This window comes from Rhinatrema bivittatum, chromosome 3 (assembly GCF_901001135.1).
Source record: "Rhinatrema bivittatum chromosome 3, aRhiBiv1.1, whole genome shotgun sequence".
NCBI classification, from domain to species: Eukaryota; Metazoa; Chordata; class Amphibia; order Gymnophiona; family Rhinatrematidae; genus Rhinatrema; species Rhinatrema bivittatum.
In genome coordinates this window covers 363,130,946-363,147,403 of record NC_042617.1, presented here as the reverse complement: position 1 = coordinate 363,147,403, position 16,458 = coordinate 363,130,946, and the positions used below count along the sequence as shown (strand labels likewise).

The window sequence follows — 16,458 nt, the reverse complement described above, 5'->3', positions numbered from 1 at the left end:
ACCTCACGGAGGCATATTTACACATTACGATTCGGCTGAATCACCAAAGGTTTCTGTGGTTCAAGGTCTTAGGACGACACTTCCAATTTTGAGCCCTCCCATTTGGTCTCTCAATAGCTCCTCACATGTTCACCAAGGTGATGGTGGCAGCAGCCTTCCTTCGTCAGGAGGGAGTCTTGGTCCACCCGTACCTGGACGACTGGTTGATTCGCACGAAGTCTCGGGAGAGATCAGTGCACATGGTGATGTTCAAATTGCGATCCCTAGGTTGGGTAATCAATGTGCAGAAGAGTCACTGGGAACCCACTCAGAAGTTGATTTATCTCTGAGCACAATTCAATACCTTGCTGGACAAAGTGTTTCTAGTGGCGGACCGAATAGGAAAGTTGCAGGAACAAATACATTCCCTTCCTCGAAGTAACAATCCCACAGTGTGGCATCATCTTCAGGTCCTGGGCTCCATGGCTTCAACCTTGGACTTGGTTCCTTGGGCGCTCGCTCACTTAAGACCTTTATAACGTGCACTTTTGTCTGGCTGGAGCCCAGTGTCGGAGCAATTCCATCTACCCATGCCTCTACTTCCGGAATTCAGAGCCAGTCTGTCATGGTGGCTGTCACTGGACAATCTGGAACGGGGGGTGGGGGGGTGGATTTGGACACTTTGAATTGGCACATAATCTCCACCGATGCCAGCCTTTCAAGTTGGGGAGGGGGGGGGGGGCAGTGTGTGCAGACAGGTCTGCCCAAGGGCTCTGGTCGGTGATGGAAAGATCCTGGTCCATAAACCAGCTCGAGACCAGCACTGTACATCTGGCCCTGCGGGCGTTTCTTCCCAGGGCAGAATGGTGCGAGTCTTCTCAGACAATCCGACAATGGTGGCGTACAACAACCGGCAAGGCGGGACTCCGAAGTCCCGCCATAGCACTGGAGGCACGTCTTCTGTTCACCTGGGCGGAGCACCATCTCGAGGACATTGCCGCATCCCATGTCGCGGGAGTAGAGATTGTGCAAACTGGTTATCTCAGCCATCAGCAACTAGACCCAGGGGAATGTGAACTATCTCTTGAAGCATGGAATCTCATTTGCGCCAGATGGGGAACTCCTCAGCTAGATCTGATGGCAACGCAGGCAAATGCGAAAAAAGTTAGTTTTTTCAGTCGTCACCAAGAACAGGGCTCGGTGGGCATAGACGCTCTCGTGTGTCCTTGGCCCATGGTTATTCTGCTGTATGCCTTCCCACCCTGGCCTCTCATAGGTCTGCTTCTCCGCATAGAGCGGCACCTGGGAAGGGTGATTCTGGTGGCGCTGGTGTGGCCACGTTGTCCGTGGTTCGCAGATCTGGTACGCTTGGCTCTAGAGGGTCTACTTCAGCTGGCTCATCTAACTCATCTGCTCTGTCAAGGGCCCATATTTTCAGATCGGGAGGATCACTTCTCGCGGCTTGGCTTTTGAGAGGCAACGTTTACGCTTGAGGGGTTATTCAGAACAAGTCATTTCCACCCTCCTACAAGTGAGACGTCCAGCCACCTCTGTTTCCTATGTGAGAGTTTGGAAGCTTTTTGAGACGTGGTGTCATAAGCGTTCCTGCGACCCTTTAGCGGTGCATGTTCCTCGGGTGCTTGACTTTCTGCAACAGGGTCTCGCTAAGGGTTTGGTGTTCAATTCCCTTCGTATACAAGTTGCAGCTCTAGGTGCCTTGCAGGGAAACTTTTGATGGCTATTTGCTTGCAGCGCATCCGGATATTACTCTGTTTCTTAAGGGGGTCAAATATTTGCGCCCTCCCATCCGTTCGGTGTGTCCGGATTGGAGTTTGAATTTAGTCCTGCAAGTTCTGTGGCGTTTCCCTGAAAGATCTGACTTTGAAAACTGTGTTTTTGGTGGCCATTTGCTCAGCCAGTCGGATCTGAGTTGCAGGTGCTGTCTTGTCGGGATCCTTTTCTTCGGATTTACGACTATCTGGTATCGTTAATTACGGTTCCGTCCTTTGTCCCTAAAGTGGTTTCAACCTTTCACGTCAATCAAACTGTGGAGCTTCCAGGGTTCCCTAACTGGTCCCAGGAGTCTTCTCAGAACAGAGACCTTCATCTTTTGGATGTGCGGCGCGCCTTATTGCATCATCTGGAGGTTACCAGTGTCTTCAGACGTTCTGATCGTTTGTTCGTTCTCTTTGTTGGCCCAAAGAAGGGGGGACAAAGCGGCAAAGGCGAACATATCTCGGTGGATTAAGGAAGCCATTTGCGTGGCATACATAGCCCGAGGGCGTCAGGTGCCTTTGGGTCTCAGAGCTCATTCCACTAGAGCTCAGGCTACCTCCTTGGCAGAGTGTAGGTTACTGTCGCCTCAGGAGATCTGTAGGGCGGCGTTGTGGTCGACTATTCACACTCTTACGAAACATTACTGATTGGACGTTAAGGCTTCTGATGAACTGTCCTTCGGGGAGAGTGTGCTTCGTGCGGGTCTTTCGGGTTCCTGCTCAGTGTAGGGTGGCTTGGGTACATCCCACTTTTCTGGACTGATCTGGGTATGTTCAGGAAATAAAAATTGGTTCTTATCTGCTAATTTTCGTTCCTGTAATACCACAGATCAGTCCAGAGGCCCACCCCTTTCTTCAGATACCAAAAGACTGTCTTGGTCAGAACCTGCTTAAGGTTTTTTGTGTTTTTTGTTGTTTTTTATTATTGAAGCTCCTTTTTTGCAGACTTGATTCATGGAGCAGTTTTTAGCAGTTCAGTCTGGTTTTTGCCAGCGACAGTGGTAGTCCAGAAATTTGGTTGGGTGCTACCCTTCGTTATTTAGTTCTGTTAAGCATGGGCTTGGGTACAAGTCAATACTGAGTGATTACAGGTGGCACTCTCGTTATGTAGCAGTGCCCAAAGTTCTAATTGTTCTCTGACTCCACCTGCTGGTAGGGATACACAACCCACTTTTCTGGACTGATCTGTGGTATTACAGGAACGAAAATTAGCAGGTAAGAACCAGTTTTCATTTATAAATAAATTTGCTTGAACTTACTGGAAAACTTTCATTGTTGCATATAAGAGTTTGCTTTATTTTATATCAGCTATGTCTTTAGTGTATTTAAATTCACTGCCATAGACTATACCACATTCTAACATTGGAGCCACACGCTGAAAACAGGTACACGTATTGAGTTCTTGTTTTTTCTAATGCACGTGCAGCTACATCCCCTGGGCACCTGATGCAGTAATTAAATGGGGCTGCATAAAAAAGGGTGCAGTAGGGGGGAGGCTTGTGTGTCTGTAGCACTCAGTTGCATTGGGCGCCCACATTTGCAACATGCGCTCAATATGAGCATCTGTTATTATCCTGCTTCTTCAAGCTAATTATTTTTTTGAAGTGTCTTTTATATTAAATGCCCATTGCTATAGGTGTCTAAATTGTGTGGCCATGAAACATTTTTTTTAAATCAAGCTAATATACATTTTTTTTCTTCACTGCAAGCAGTAAATTGTCAACAGTACTAAGGAGGATGAACTTATGTAATTCAGAGGACTGTATTTTTATTTTTATTTTTTTAAATTTCTAATGAGCTCCGGAGGTGGAGTAAATTGACTTTACTCCACCTCCGGGGCTGGAGTTAATTTCCGCATTAAAGAGTGTGTATAATTGGGTGCCCAATACTTTCCTGCATCAGGGGTAATAGCTAAAAGCCTGATCTACATGGAATTTACATGTGATGGGCGCACATCTTGGGCATGCTTATCTCCTTATTACATCAGATGCTAGTCTAGCATGTCCAAAATGTGTGTCCAACAGCATATAAACCTGTGTGCTAGGCTGGGCACACATCATTGCATTAGTTCCATTCGGGCCGATTCAGTAAAGTCCGTGGGAGAGCGGACGAACGCCCGCTCTTCTGGCGCGCGCACAGGCCACTCGCCTGTGCGTGTGATTCTGTATTTAAATTAGGTGGTGCGGTAGAAACGGGCAAATGGAGGCGCTAGGGACACTAGAGCGTCCCTAGCGCCTCCTTTTGACCTGGAGCGGTGGCTGTCAGCGGGTTTGACAGCAGATGCTCAATTTTGCCGGCGTCTGTTCTCGAGCCCACTGACAGCCATGGGCTCGGAAACCAGACGTCGGCAAAATTGAGTGTCCGGTTTTCGGCCCGACAGCCGCCGGCCCATTTAAATTTTCTTTTCTTTTCTCTTTTTTTTTTTTTTTTTTTTTTTTACTCTTCGGGACCTCCGACTTAATATCGCCATGATATTAAGTCGGAGGGTGCACAGAAAAGCAGTTCTTACTGCTTTTCTGTGCACTTTCCCAGTGCCAGAAGAAACTAGCGCCTACCTTTTGGGTAGGCGCTAATTTCTTAAAGTAAAATGTGCGGCTTGGCTGATACATCGGAGCACACTGTACTGTATCATCCTGATTTGTAAGGTAGGAGTTGCACACATTAAGTTATTGCATTAATAATTTCAGCCCAGGCTATCGTTGTTAGTCGTCTTGTTTAAAAGTCTTGGCTTTTTCTACAGTAAACAAACTTGATTTTATTGTTCTTTAATACCAAGAATCATCTTGGTAGTATTTTAGGTACTTTTTATGCTCTTCAGCCTCAGAGGAAAGAATTGAGAAAATTCTTATTAAAATCGCTAAGACTATGCCAAAAGAGAGGTCTGTTGGAATCACCATTGAAGGTATTTTTCTCTTGAACTGTTCAGTGCAAACTATAATTTATTCTTGGCCTGTTTCTTAAATGTGCATATCTAAAGTTTTTTAGTAAGCACCTTTATTTTTCTGTTGTATACAGGTGGGAATTTGGGATGTTTAGGTAAAGCAGTCTCTAAAAGTAATTTTCTGCTAACTAGTGTCTAGATTAAATAGCATATGTACCTTGCTGCTGTTCAGCTAATTCTAATATGCTAACCTATAACTGGAGCAGGATGTTTCATATAGCCAGTAGGTACGTTGCAGATGCTATAAAATATTGTGCTTGCTTTGCCTTGACATATTCAACAGAGAAAAAACTACATGCATCTTTTGAATATGTTTTATGACCTGCAGATTCAGTACTGTACTAAGCTGGCTGGGAGTTTTGGCCAATATAAATGCCTAGCTGCAACTATGACAAGTACAACTCTCTTCCTCCTCCCCAGTCTATTTACTGGTCATCTCTTCTGCCCTCTGTTCCCTTGACCAATGAAACACTGCTATTCAAGCATGAAGATCTTTATTGGAGAGAGATGGCCACAGCATAGATCAATTTTGTACAATTTAATCACTAAATACAAACAAATATGCCAACTAAATTCCCAAGTTCCTATGATGTGACCACACACTTACCTGCTGAATTTAAATTTGCAAACACTCAAGCATTGTACTGCGGCAGAGGATGGCCGTTCAAGCCAAACCCCTTAATGTTTCACTGTCCAGGGCTCAGGGCCATCACAGCCTTGTTACTAAAGTTATCCTGCAATTCATTCCTTAATTATTGGGAAGATGTTCATTGCTGTGCAACAATGTCATGGTCCAAAAAAAGCAGAAGATACTTATGAATATGCAACAATTTTGGTGGTGAGCAGGCCAGTCATGGCTATCAAAACTCTAGACATGAAAGGTGACTCATCTCCATTAACAGCCACCCTTGCAATGTAGGGGCATTCCCTGCCCAACAAGCTTTAACACATGTTCCCCTAGATGTAGCTAACCCCAACACAATCCTCAGCAGTGTAACCTCACTTGCCGAGGATGTCCTCCAAACTATCTATGGCCATATCTTAAACTTGGTAATGCTGCATATCAATGTAAACATATCTAGGCCAATCTTCTAAACTTGGTAAAGTATGCTACTGCAAACAGATTCATATCTGAAACTTGTTACTGCATACTGTATTGCTATAAATATATCTGGGCCCTATCCAGTAACTACCACTTGCTCCAATACATGAAGAATAATGCCCAGTATTGCATATCCTGGAATGATAATGCTTTATATAGATGTAAACCGGCTGCATATTGTAAACATAATGGGTCTATAACTCAAAATCAGTATTACCTATTGTATGCTGCCATAAACAAATTGCTGCCTTCCCCCTCTCTAGTGTCTGTGATGTTGAGCACAATCACAGGATATTCCCGTATGATGTGTCGTGTGCAAAGGGAATTTGCTATGATTAAAATAGCTGAGCAAAAGATTCACCATGCTAATTTGCAAGCATATACTATTAGGGGTGTGAATCGTGTGATCGATCGTCTTAACAATCTATTTTGGCTGGGGGGGGAAGGGAAATCTGATCGTGTTTTTTTTTTTTTTTTTTTTTTTTTTTTTTTTAAATCGTTAATCGGGGGCGGGCGGGAAAACCGGCACACCAAAACAACCCTAAAACCCACCCCGAACCTTTAAAACAGATCCCCCACCCTCCCGAACCCCCCCAAAATGTTTTAAATTACCTGGGGTCCAGTGTGGGGGGGGTCCCGGCGCGATCTCCAGCTCTCTGGCCACGGCTGCGTTGAGAAATGGCGCCGGTGGCCCTTTGCCCTTATGTGACAGGGCAAAGGTAGCGCCGGCGCCATTTTGGTTCCTGGCTCCCGACGTCACGCGTGCAGGAGATGGCTCCCGGACCCCCGCTGGACCCCCAGGGACTTTGGCCAGCTTGGGGGGGCCTCCTGACCCCCCACAAGACTTGCCAAAAGTCCAGCGGGGGTCCGGGAACGACCTCCTGCACGCGGGCCGTATTGCCAATCTTCAAAATGGCGCCGGCTCTACCTTTGCCCTCACTATGTCATACGGGCGACGGTCATACAGGCGACGGTCGCCAGTATGCATAGTGAGGGCAAAGGTAGCGCCGGCGCCATTTTGAAGATTGGCAATACGGCCCGCGTGCAGGAGGTCGCTCCCGGACCCCCGCTGGACTTTTGGCAAGTCTTGTGGGGGTCAGGAGGCCCCCCCAAGCTGGCCAAAAGTCCCTGGGGGTCCAGCGGGGGTCCGGGAGTGATCTCCTGCACGCATGACGTCGGGAGCCAGGAACCAAAATGGCGCCGGCGTTACCTTTGCCCTGTCACATAAGGGCAAAGGGCCACCGGCGCCATTTCTCAACGCAGCCGTGGCCAGAGAGCTGGAGATCGCGCCGGGACCCCCCCACTGGACCCCAGGTAATTTAAAACATTTTGGGGGGGTTCGGGAGGGTGGGGGATCTGTTTTAAAGGTTCGGGGTGGGTTTTAGGGTTGTTTTGGTGTGCCGGTTTTCCCGCTCCCTATTTAACGATACAATACAAATGCCCCTGACGATAAATCGGGGGCATTTGTATTGTATCGTGCACTCTAACGATTTTGGATGATTTTAAAATTATCTGACAATTTTAATCGTTCAAAAACGATTCACATCCCTATATACTATATAAACAGAGCATGTAGTCATAAGGGTTGCAAGTGGCTACCTGCCCAGATGGGAGGAACCACAGCAACAACTGCATACCCTAGAAGACTGCTTACACATGTTATCAGCACAACAATGCAGATGCAACCCTGTCTTTGTCAATATGCCCTCTTCAGTTGAGAATCACTTCATTTACCAAAGACTTTCCTTGTAAAATGCAAAACTGAACACTGGTGAACACAAGGGGTACCTGATAGAGACAAGTGTAAAGTTCCAGTGTGCACATGGAACAATCAGAATGGCTGAAAAGGGTGCAGTATGCTACATTATCAAGCATTAAAACGCTCTGCCTTTGAAAAGAATGATGTATGAAAAAGGGAAGAATGGCAGGCTTGGGGAGATGGTAAAATCTGAGCCCCAGAATACAATTCAGTGTATTCCCAGACAGTATAATGTAGTAGAAAGGGGAGCAAAACATTGCATGTTCAGGGGTGGGGCACAGATAGGCACTACCTGAAGAATCTGCTGCCATTGATGGTGAATAAGATATTGCTGCCTGTGTTAACCAGGGATGGAGCAAAAGGACCTGCTGCCAACCAGGGCAAATGAGATGACTGAACAAAAAGTGGATGATAGCAAAGCTTTGCTCCAAACAGGATCTAGTCAATGCAGCATTAATACAGATTTTTAACTAAGAGAGCTGAAATATCACATGAAGGGGTTAGAGACAAAGTAGGGGGAGGACACAGACGGCAATGGTAGAGATTAAGGTAATTTAGTAGATAAGTTACAATGAATTTCTGTGATGGAGCAAGAGGCTTGGCCACATGTGCCACTATATATCACACAGAATGCTCAGTGTACTATGTGCCAGGCCTGAAGGGCAGCCTGCCATCCATGAAAATTGCCTGCCAAGCAAGAGGAGGTGTATTTTCTGCAAGAATGTATATAGGACTGTCATGGTTCTGCCTGCTATGCAGCCTCCCCTCCAGCAGAGGTAATCAACAAGCCTCAGTCACAGCTGCTCTAGCCATCTCCTTGATCACATGACACAGCAGTTCCAGCCCTATTTAATCTAGCCTGGCCATCTAGTCACCTTGGCTCCTTGACCTGGCCATTCTTGACCTCTTTCTCGGCCTTGTTCTGTGGTTCTTCCAGGCCTCGCTGCCTTACTCAGTGGCCTCTTGTGCTTCCTTGTTTGTTACCTGTTCTAGTTCATCCTTGTCCTGTCCTGCCCAGTCTCTGCCTTGGCCTCTGCTTCCAGTCTGGTGTCCAGTGCTTGTAGCCCTAGCCTGGTCCCTGACTCTAGCCGGTGCTTCCAGCCCTGCCTATATCCAGCTCCTGTCTACCAGCTTCTTTCTCTTCCTGTTTTGTCGCCATGATGTTCTCCAGAAGGAAAGTCCTACTGGCTCCCAGAATCTGTGGGCTCAACCCAAGGGGGAGAGGCTGGTTAGATAGAAGACCACCTCCAGTCTTGCCATGCAGTTCTGTGTTGCTTCTAAGGGGTAATCTAGTCTTCCAGACCATGACAACTAAACCAGTTTTGTAGTATTCATATTATAAAAATACTGCTAGTATTGTGCAAATCCTCAAATTCTTAAATGAGGAGAAAAGACTTCATCTAGCACAGTGTTATCTGAACCCTTTATGTGCTACCAGTATAGTCACCAGTCTTGATATTGCCTATATTTTTATTTTTTTTTAATTTTCAAGTGAAGCATTAAAACTCCTGTGAATCTGTAGGCAAAAGTGCTCTGATTTCTAACCTCACCTCCCTCACTGTATGTACCTATTTATCAGCGATCCTCCTGTCAGTTTCTTAGAAAAAGTATCCAACTGTCCGAAGAAAAACAAATCTCCTTTATTTGTTACATGGGGCTAAGCTTAACACTTAGGCAATACACACCGGCAGCTAGGGACACAGACAATAGGAAAAGCAATAGTTTCAAAAGCATGTTTAACATCCAGTGCTTATCAAATTACCATTAACTTCTGCTGGTCTCGCCTCTCTTTAGCAGAGACTTACTTTTGAATGCTAAAGCTCTACCTTACTAACTCACGGGGTAAGAAATGGAGCCCAGGTTCTTACTATGAAGCTGGCAGTAGCTTATGTTCTTCAGCTGGCTGGGAGGTCCCTCCCTTTGCAGGTCTCCAGCCCAGAGGCAGAGAGGACAGTCACGGCCACTGAAGCGACAAACTGTTTAGTCTCTTAGACCTTGTCTCCGCAAGTCACCTTTACTCAGGATGCATGGGGGCAAGGCAGGGAGAAAGCAACATCACTCAGTCAGGTTGCCTCCTTCTCTCCAGATGGATCTCCATTGGCTGACCCTGAGAACACTCACCCTGTTTTTTGTTTTGTTTTTTTAAAGGGCTCACCTATACATAGTCTAGTGAATGCATACTTAAGGTATTTTAATTAGCAGACCTTCCCTCACTTTTACCAGTCCTTTCTCATCTCCAGGTTCAACAAGCGGTCAGTTCTGATGAATGACTGTTCACATTTGACAGAGCTCTGATAAACTGTGATCCCAGATGGACATTAGGAGCCATAAAAAGAGGCCTCAATATTATTGCGGGACCGATTCCCATACGGAACTATCTGTACTGATGTTTCTTTTGGCCCCTGTTTGGTGCCAGCTCAGCTAGCAAGGCTAATAAGTCCTTCAGCTTAGTCATGTACACAGCACTGTAGAGTTTCCTTTTGTCTGCCCATGACAGAACAGGAAGTGTCCATTTTTTTTTCTCTGCATTTAGCTGTGCATAGCCCAAATAGGCCAATATCCATTTTTACTGACATCACAGAGCCCATCTTAGCTGCTTGTCCTGTTAGCAAGACTTGGGATATCTTCTACAAATCTTGTGAAAAACTGTCTCGAATAAATTTGTAAACAATCCATTTCATATCTCAAAATGACAAAGCCCACTTAAATGAAAACTCTGCAGGGGGAGGAGCAGTACCCACAGGACTTGTCAGCTGACAGTAGGAATGCACCCTGACACAGCCCATTCGGGCAAATCATGATTCATGTCTGGTTTGTCATTTAGAGATGTGAACTGAATAGTTTATAGATTTATTTGTCAAGTGTTTATCACAAGATGATTCATAGTTTTTATTGCTTCACTTAAAAATGTATAAAACTATATGTGATATCAAGACTGGTGATTACACTGGTAGCACCTAAAATGTTCAGATGACACTGCTAGATGAAGTTTTTTTTTTCCTTATTTTAAAAATTTTACATGATTTGCACAATAGCAGCAGTATCTTTGTAATGTGAATTTTACGTCTGTGTACTTTATCAGACTTCATCCGTTTTACATTTGGTAAACCATGGCAGTTATACATAGCACCATAAAGCAAAGTGACAATCTATACCTAACAAATGCCCATATGCATTAAATGGCTTGTTGAATAAGAAATCTCCATGCACAGGCACACTGATGTACATATATTATGACAGTAAAACAACACACATGCACCACTGTTGGAACCTGCTTATCAGTTAAGATAGCCACCCCTTCTGGAGACATATTTCCTGACTTCTCTGGATGATTACGCCAGATACTTATATGAAACACATTGAACACTGGAGGAAAAATCAGGAGTCTGTGGCAGTGATACAGATTCCAACATAAAACTGAAAAGAGGCAGGTATATGAAGTAAAGCAGCCCAAGGGTATGTTGGCCGATAAGAGTGCATTTGTAAGGAATTGTACCATAGCCCACCATGCCACTGACAAAGATGGTGACAACAAGAGGAAGTGCTGCATGCTGTGAAGATAACAAGGAGCCAGCTGCTAAATACTCATCTTCCTGACAATTCCAGAGGGGAGCCAGAGCTGAAGTTTATGGTAGAGTGTGCTGCTGGATGCCTACCTTCCTGACAAAATCAGGGGAGTATAATTTATGGATGCAAACTATGTGCAGAATGGTCAGCATAGCCAGGGGTACACAGCTGGGCCACAGCAAACGAGGTTGAAGATGCCTGCATAGATTAAATAACTAGTGTAATCCATACTGGCAAATTCTCTCTTCCTTCCTGTCCATTGCACTGGTCACAACTGCATATTCACCTGTACAGAACCTTGGAACTGTGTAATAACTAGAAATCTGAGGAGGGATGTGTGAGCTTCAGATTCAGATGTTAATATGGTATGTCATGGAAATGACCTGTTAAGGTTCAATGTTTAAAAGGCTGCATCTGGTCCCTTTGCTGTATCTGCCATCTTTAGAGCAGCCTTATTCTGGTCTCCCCTTATTTGGCCTGATTAAGGACCCAAATTTAACACACAGGTGAAAAAGAGAGATGTGAGAAATTCTTGTCACTGGTATTTCCAGTCTTTAGTTGGGCCAAGCCAGAGAAATCACCAATGTGAAAGATAATCTCAAATTATGAAGCTCAAGAAATTAAGAGAATTTCAGAGCTGGAAGGAAAAGATTGATTTGGCATTGGGATCCAGTAGGAATGAATGGTGCCAATGTGCTATAGAAATACAAATTAACTTTTCAAGTTGGGGATCTTTTTTAAGTGACTACATAACCACAGAATTAGAACATCATTCCAAGAGGAACAGTAGTCCCATTATAATCCCTAGCCTATGAAAAACCACATATTGCAGATTTAAAAAATTTTTTTTTTGAATTTTTTTTTTTTTAATCGTTTTTTTAGATGTTTTGACAAAAAGCAAATGGAATGAAAATGATAGCTTTGAAATGGCAAACCTAATGGCTCAAACATGACCTGCTCACAAATGTCTGCATTACTTAGTGGTCAACTGCAAGATAGAGCCATATGTTGCTGCCCATGCTTAACTGAGATGGTTGTTGTATTCCAGTGTGTATCTGGATGCTCACCCTTATCTAAATTAGCTTCTTTCATTCATGGCCTCCACCCTTAACCCTGGCTGATACAACTTGGGCACAAATGCCCACAAGGTCAAATTCTGTTCCATATGACTCATCCCCCTTTCTAGAACATAACTTATTCAACCACTAGGTCCATTATGTAGCACACCAAACGAAACAAAAAGAAGGAAACCTTCCAAGTGCTCCCATCACCAACAACTTGAGCACTGAAAGAGGCAGGTGCATCGCCTCTTACCTCTTATTTACCACTGAAACAGACACAGCAATTTTGTTTTGGCTTCTGAAGGCTGTAATGTTCTATAGCTCTATTTGGCTGTTTTAAAAGCCCACTGGTGAGGCCTTTCCAGTGGGCTATTATAACAACCGTGAAAACCAAACCACAGCAAAATGAACTGTAAAAAAAAAATGTATTCAAAGGTGCCACATAACTGTCTGCAAGTGGGCTTCTATCCCAGCTGCTAACAATTTCCCTGCTGATGCCCCATCAGAACACTCAAATCAGCAGGGAGGCAGGAGAGCCAACATGGCAGTGCAAGCGCAGATGGCTATGTCCCACCATGGGGGCAAAGCACTGACACACCCAAGCAAAGGTCTGGCCTTGCCAACCTACACACAGCTGCTCCCATGGCCTATCACATAGACAATGGACACAGCTTCAGTAGGGGGAAAACTCTTCAGGGCACTTTATCATTCCCAGGGCAACATAGATCATGCCCCATCTCCCCCGCCTGCTGTCCAGCACTCACCCGAATACCACTGAGGCATAGGGAAACACTTGGACTCTGGTGTGAAAAGGCTGCTGTCATTGAATCTGGTACACTCACAGGAGGCTGTGGCCAGAGATGGGAAGAGAGCACCTATCCAGTGCCATAATAGAAGGGAGTTGCAAAAAGGGGAGCAGTGTCAAGAGTGTGAGACAGCAGATGGCCTAACAGCAGGAATGTATACTAGCAGTTGTCTAGGTCCAAAGTATACACTGAAAATTATGTAAGGTGAGTGCTTTAAAACATCCAAAATAGGCTGATGGGTGGACTGGCCCACACTTATATCCATGGCTGCCAGGCTACACCCCCAGGGATCCAGAGGTGGAGATGCCCTGGTTGTGGCCTCCTCACCCCTATCTGGGGATGGGTTGGCACCTTGGTGACTAAATTGGCTTGCTTATCTTTGCTGTCAGATTTGTACAGTCTGTCCAAGCGAGAACTATCTATACTATTTGTACAGACTGCAGTATTATACTGCTGGGAAATTTTGCAGAGTTGTTTAAAATCTCACCTAATAATTTTGCATGAATCCCAAGTTTGCTGAATAGAGCTTACATTTATTTCATTTTTGGTGCGAAATGCATAGTCTGAAAACCACAGCAATTATTTTAGTGCAAATTAAAACACTTTGATACACTGAAACTGAGCCTAAAGGGTATTGGAAGCATCCTTGTTCCTGTCCCAATGTTGGGTCTTTTGCATTGTTTGTGCATGGTGTGTTCAAATTACAATTTGAAAAAATATTTAGTCGTAGTGTGTGTATAAAGTTAATCATAGCTACTGTTTCTTAATAGCACAAATGTGGGGGAAGAATGCAGGCAGAAGTGGGACTAGTTAGGGATGGATGTTCTGATGCTTCTCATGGTCATCTTACTGTCAGTGTCTAGCCTTGCTCGGGTAAATCCCCTTTTCAGGGCTCTCCCTGTATTTGCCAGAGCTGCCATTGGATGCTTCAGACTATCTGGAAAACTGAACTCCAATTCATGATTTTCTAGTAGGGAGTAGCCATAGCTGCAAGACCCAAGGGGATTGCTTCACATGATCTCGCAAAAAAAAAAAAAAAAAAATCCTGTTCATGCCCCAGATTAATCCAGACAAGTAGGTTTTGCATCCCTACTACAGATGGAGCCAGAGAATACAAACTTCTCAGGCACTGTTACTTAACTGAGAGTGCTACCTGCAGTCCCTCAGCATTTATCTGTTTCCAGCAAATGGTAGAGTGCAAACCCACAGCCTGAAAAAAAAAAAAGAAAAGAGAAGGAAGACACAAAATTTGAAGAGGTGCTCCCTGAGGTATTGGGTACCTTCATGGGTCATCCCTTAGGTAGAGCTGGGGGGTTGGTAACCCCTGATCTGCTTCAGCCTGCAGCATCCAGGGGACTGAAAGCCAGAAATTCTGGTTCCCTCTTTTTTTTTTTTTTTTTTTTCCTCCTGAGGTCTTCTCACCTGTGCCTACGGCCATGAACAGGAAAGTATTACTTTAGTGTTTTTACTGAGGTTTCCCTGTTGCAACTGATGCACTGTCTTTAAAGAGAAAAAAAAAAGCAGCAGATTCGAGTGCAGATCATTGGGTGTTTTCAGTCGCACAACAGGCACTGGGTGTGGAAGAAGTGACCAGTTCTCTGTGCTCCAGGGATCTGGGGCAGCTCAGGGAAGGTGACTTGCACGGTGGACAGCTTTCCTTTTATTGGCGCAACCGTGAGGCTTGGGGGAATAGTGCCACATGCGCGCCGGCCTCTAAATGCGGAAAAGCATGTCGAGCTCCAGTTGCAAGCATGTGCAGATTGTGCCACTGAAGGGGGAGGGAACCTCCGTGGGGGCAGAAGGTGGCAGGAGAGCCACCTGGTTTCAAGGCCCTTTCAGAGAGGCTACCAGTGGGCAGTGTGTGACAGATATGGCTGGTGCACATAGTAGGAGGCAGACAGCTTCTAGAGAGTCCAGAGACTCCCCTCCCCTGCTGGCTCAGGTGCAGACCGGATTAGAGGATCAGGAAGATGAAGGGAAGCCTGAGGGGACTGTGCTGGATGACTGGTTCAGTGATGTGTAAGAATTTTCTACAGTTTGTTCTCCTTCACAAAGCCTTTTTGGCTAAGAAGGGAGTAGGCAGTAAACTGCCCTCGAGCTAGAAAACGCAGCCACTATATTCGGCTGGTAGGTTGAGGGGTCTTCACCATCCTGAGAGAGATTAGATGGCTTCAGAGGGATCTGCTGGGCTGCAGGATGACTTCAGCAGTGTTGCTGGGGATGATCCGGGAGATGGAACTACGGCGATGGATCAGGATAAAAGCAAAGATGTATCTGACCTGGAGGAGGTTTTGATTGCAGAGAGGGATGACCCTAGATTGATCTGATTATTCTGCAAGGGAGAGTTTTATTTTATTTATTTATGTTTTTTATATACCGGCATTCATGAGCAAGTCACATCATGCTGGTTTACATAGTAACAGGGGTGCATAGAACAGTAGAACTAAACTAGTGCAAGGGGAAGCAGTTACAAAAAACAGGGGTAAGAAAACTGGGAGAGAGAAAGAAAGGAACGGTGGGGCTTAAAGATTTGTACAGGGATAATTGCTTAATAACTTAATAATAACTTAGTGAATATTTACAGTAGCATTGTTACAGTAGCAAGTTATCCGGGAAGGCTTGTTTAAAAAGTTGAGGCCTCATTCCCTAGGTTCTGGAATAACTGGGGATTATTAAAAGTTGTACAGGAGAAATCTGATAATGAGGTGGTGGTCACAGTCCTGGATGGATTTCAGGAACTGCCAAAGGCCTTTCCATTGCCAAAGGTGGTGAGCCAGGAGTGGGATACTCCTGAGGCACAGGTCTCAAGGTAGCCAGGGCAGTGGCAAAGCTTTATATCCATTGACTGAGGATATCTTAAGGCTGGATGCTTCCATGTCGGCGGTGCCCAAAAAGTCAACCAGCCCAGTGGCAGGGTCAGCTTTGCTGAAGGATGCTCATGATTGAAAACTGGAAATTCAGTTGAAAAGGATGTTTGAGGTCTTGGCCTTAAGTCTTTGAGCAGCAATTTGTGATAGTCTGATGCTAAGAGCCTGTTTGCGCTGGATGCAGAAATCTTAGGAGAAGTAGGAGTCTGCCCCAGCAGACAATTCGAAAAGGGCAGCCTGGTTGCAGGCTGGGGTTTGCATATGTGGCAGATGCACTGTATGATTTGGTCCAGACTTCAGCCAGGAGTATGATCTCTGTGATGGGAGCACGGAGACTTCTGTGGTTGTGGAATTGGCCTGCGGATGTGTGGCTAAAGTCATAGCTGTGTAATCTTTTTTTTTTAAAGGAAAGCTGCTGTTTTGGGGAGGACCTGAAACATTTGGAAGCATCTGGAGGAGTCAAAGGGGAACAAGTTGCTGGAAAATGAGTGGCAAGATCTTCCCAGCCTGTGCCCACTTCTGTGATGTGAGGAGACTTCATTCCAACAAAAGTTCTTCATCATCCAGGCAAAAGCAGGGATTTTGAAGGCAGCAGTCCTTT

General features: G+C 45.2%; 1 protein-coding gene across 15 annotated transcripts in view; it reads left to right on the top strand.

Moving 5' to 3' along the window:
- The window catches only part of LOC115087836, a 251,264-nt gene that overhangs the window by 29,416 nt on the left and 205,390 nt on the right, over positions 1-16,458 (top strand). For 12 of the 15 annotated variants that reach the window (XR_003855628.1, XR_003855627.1, XR_003855626.1 and 9 more), the window contains one exon: positions 4,531-4,656. The exons of the other annotated variants lie outside the window; for them this stretch is intronic. Coding sequence is in view for 9 of the 12 variants with exons in the window: in XM_029595461.1 (XP_029451321.1) it covers positions 4,531-4,656 (126 nt within the window). In the remaining 3 variants the exon portion in view is untranslated. The remainder of the gene's footprint in view (positions 1-4,530; positions 4,657-16,458) is intronic. 15 annotated transcript variants of the gene reach the window in all.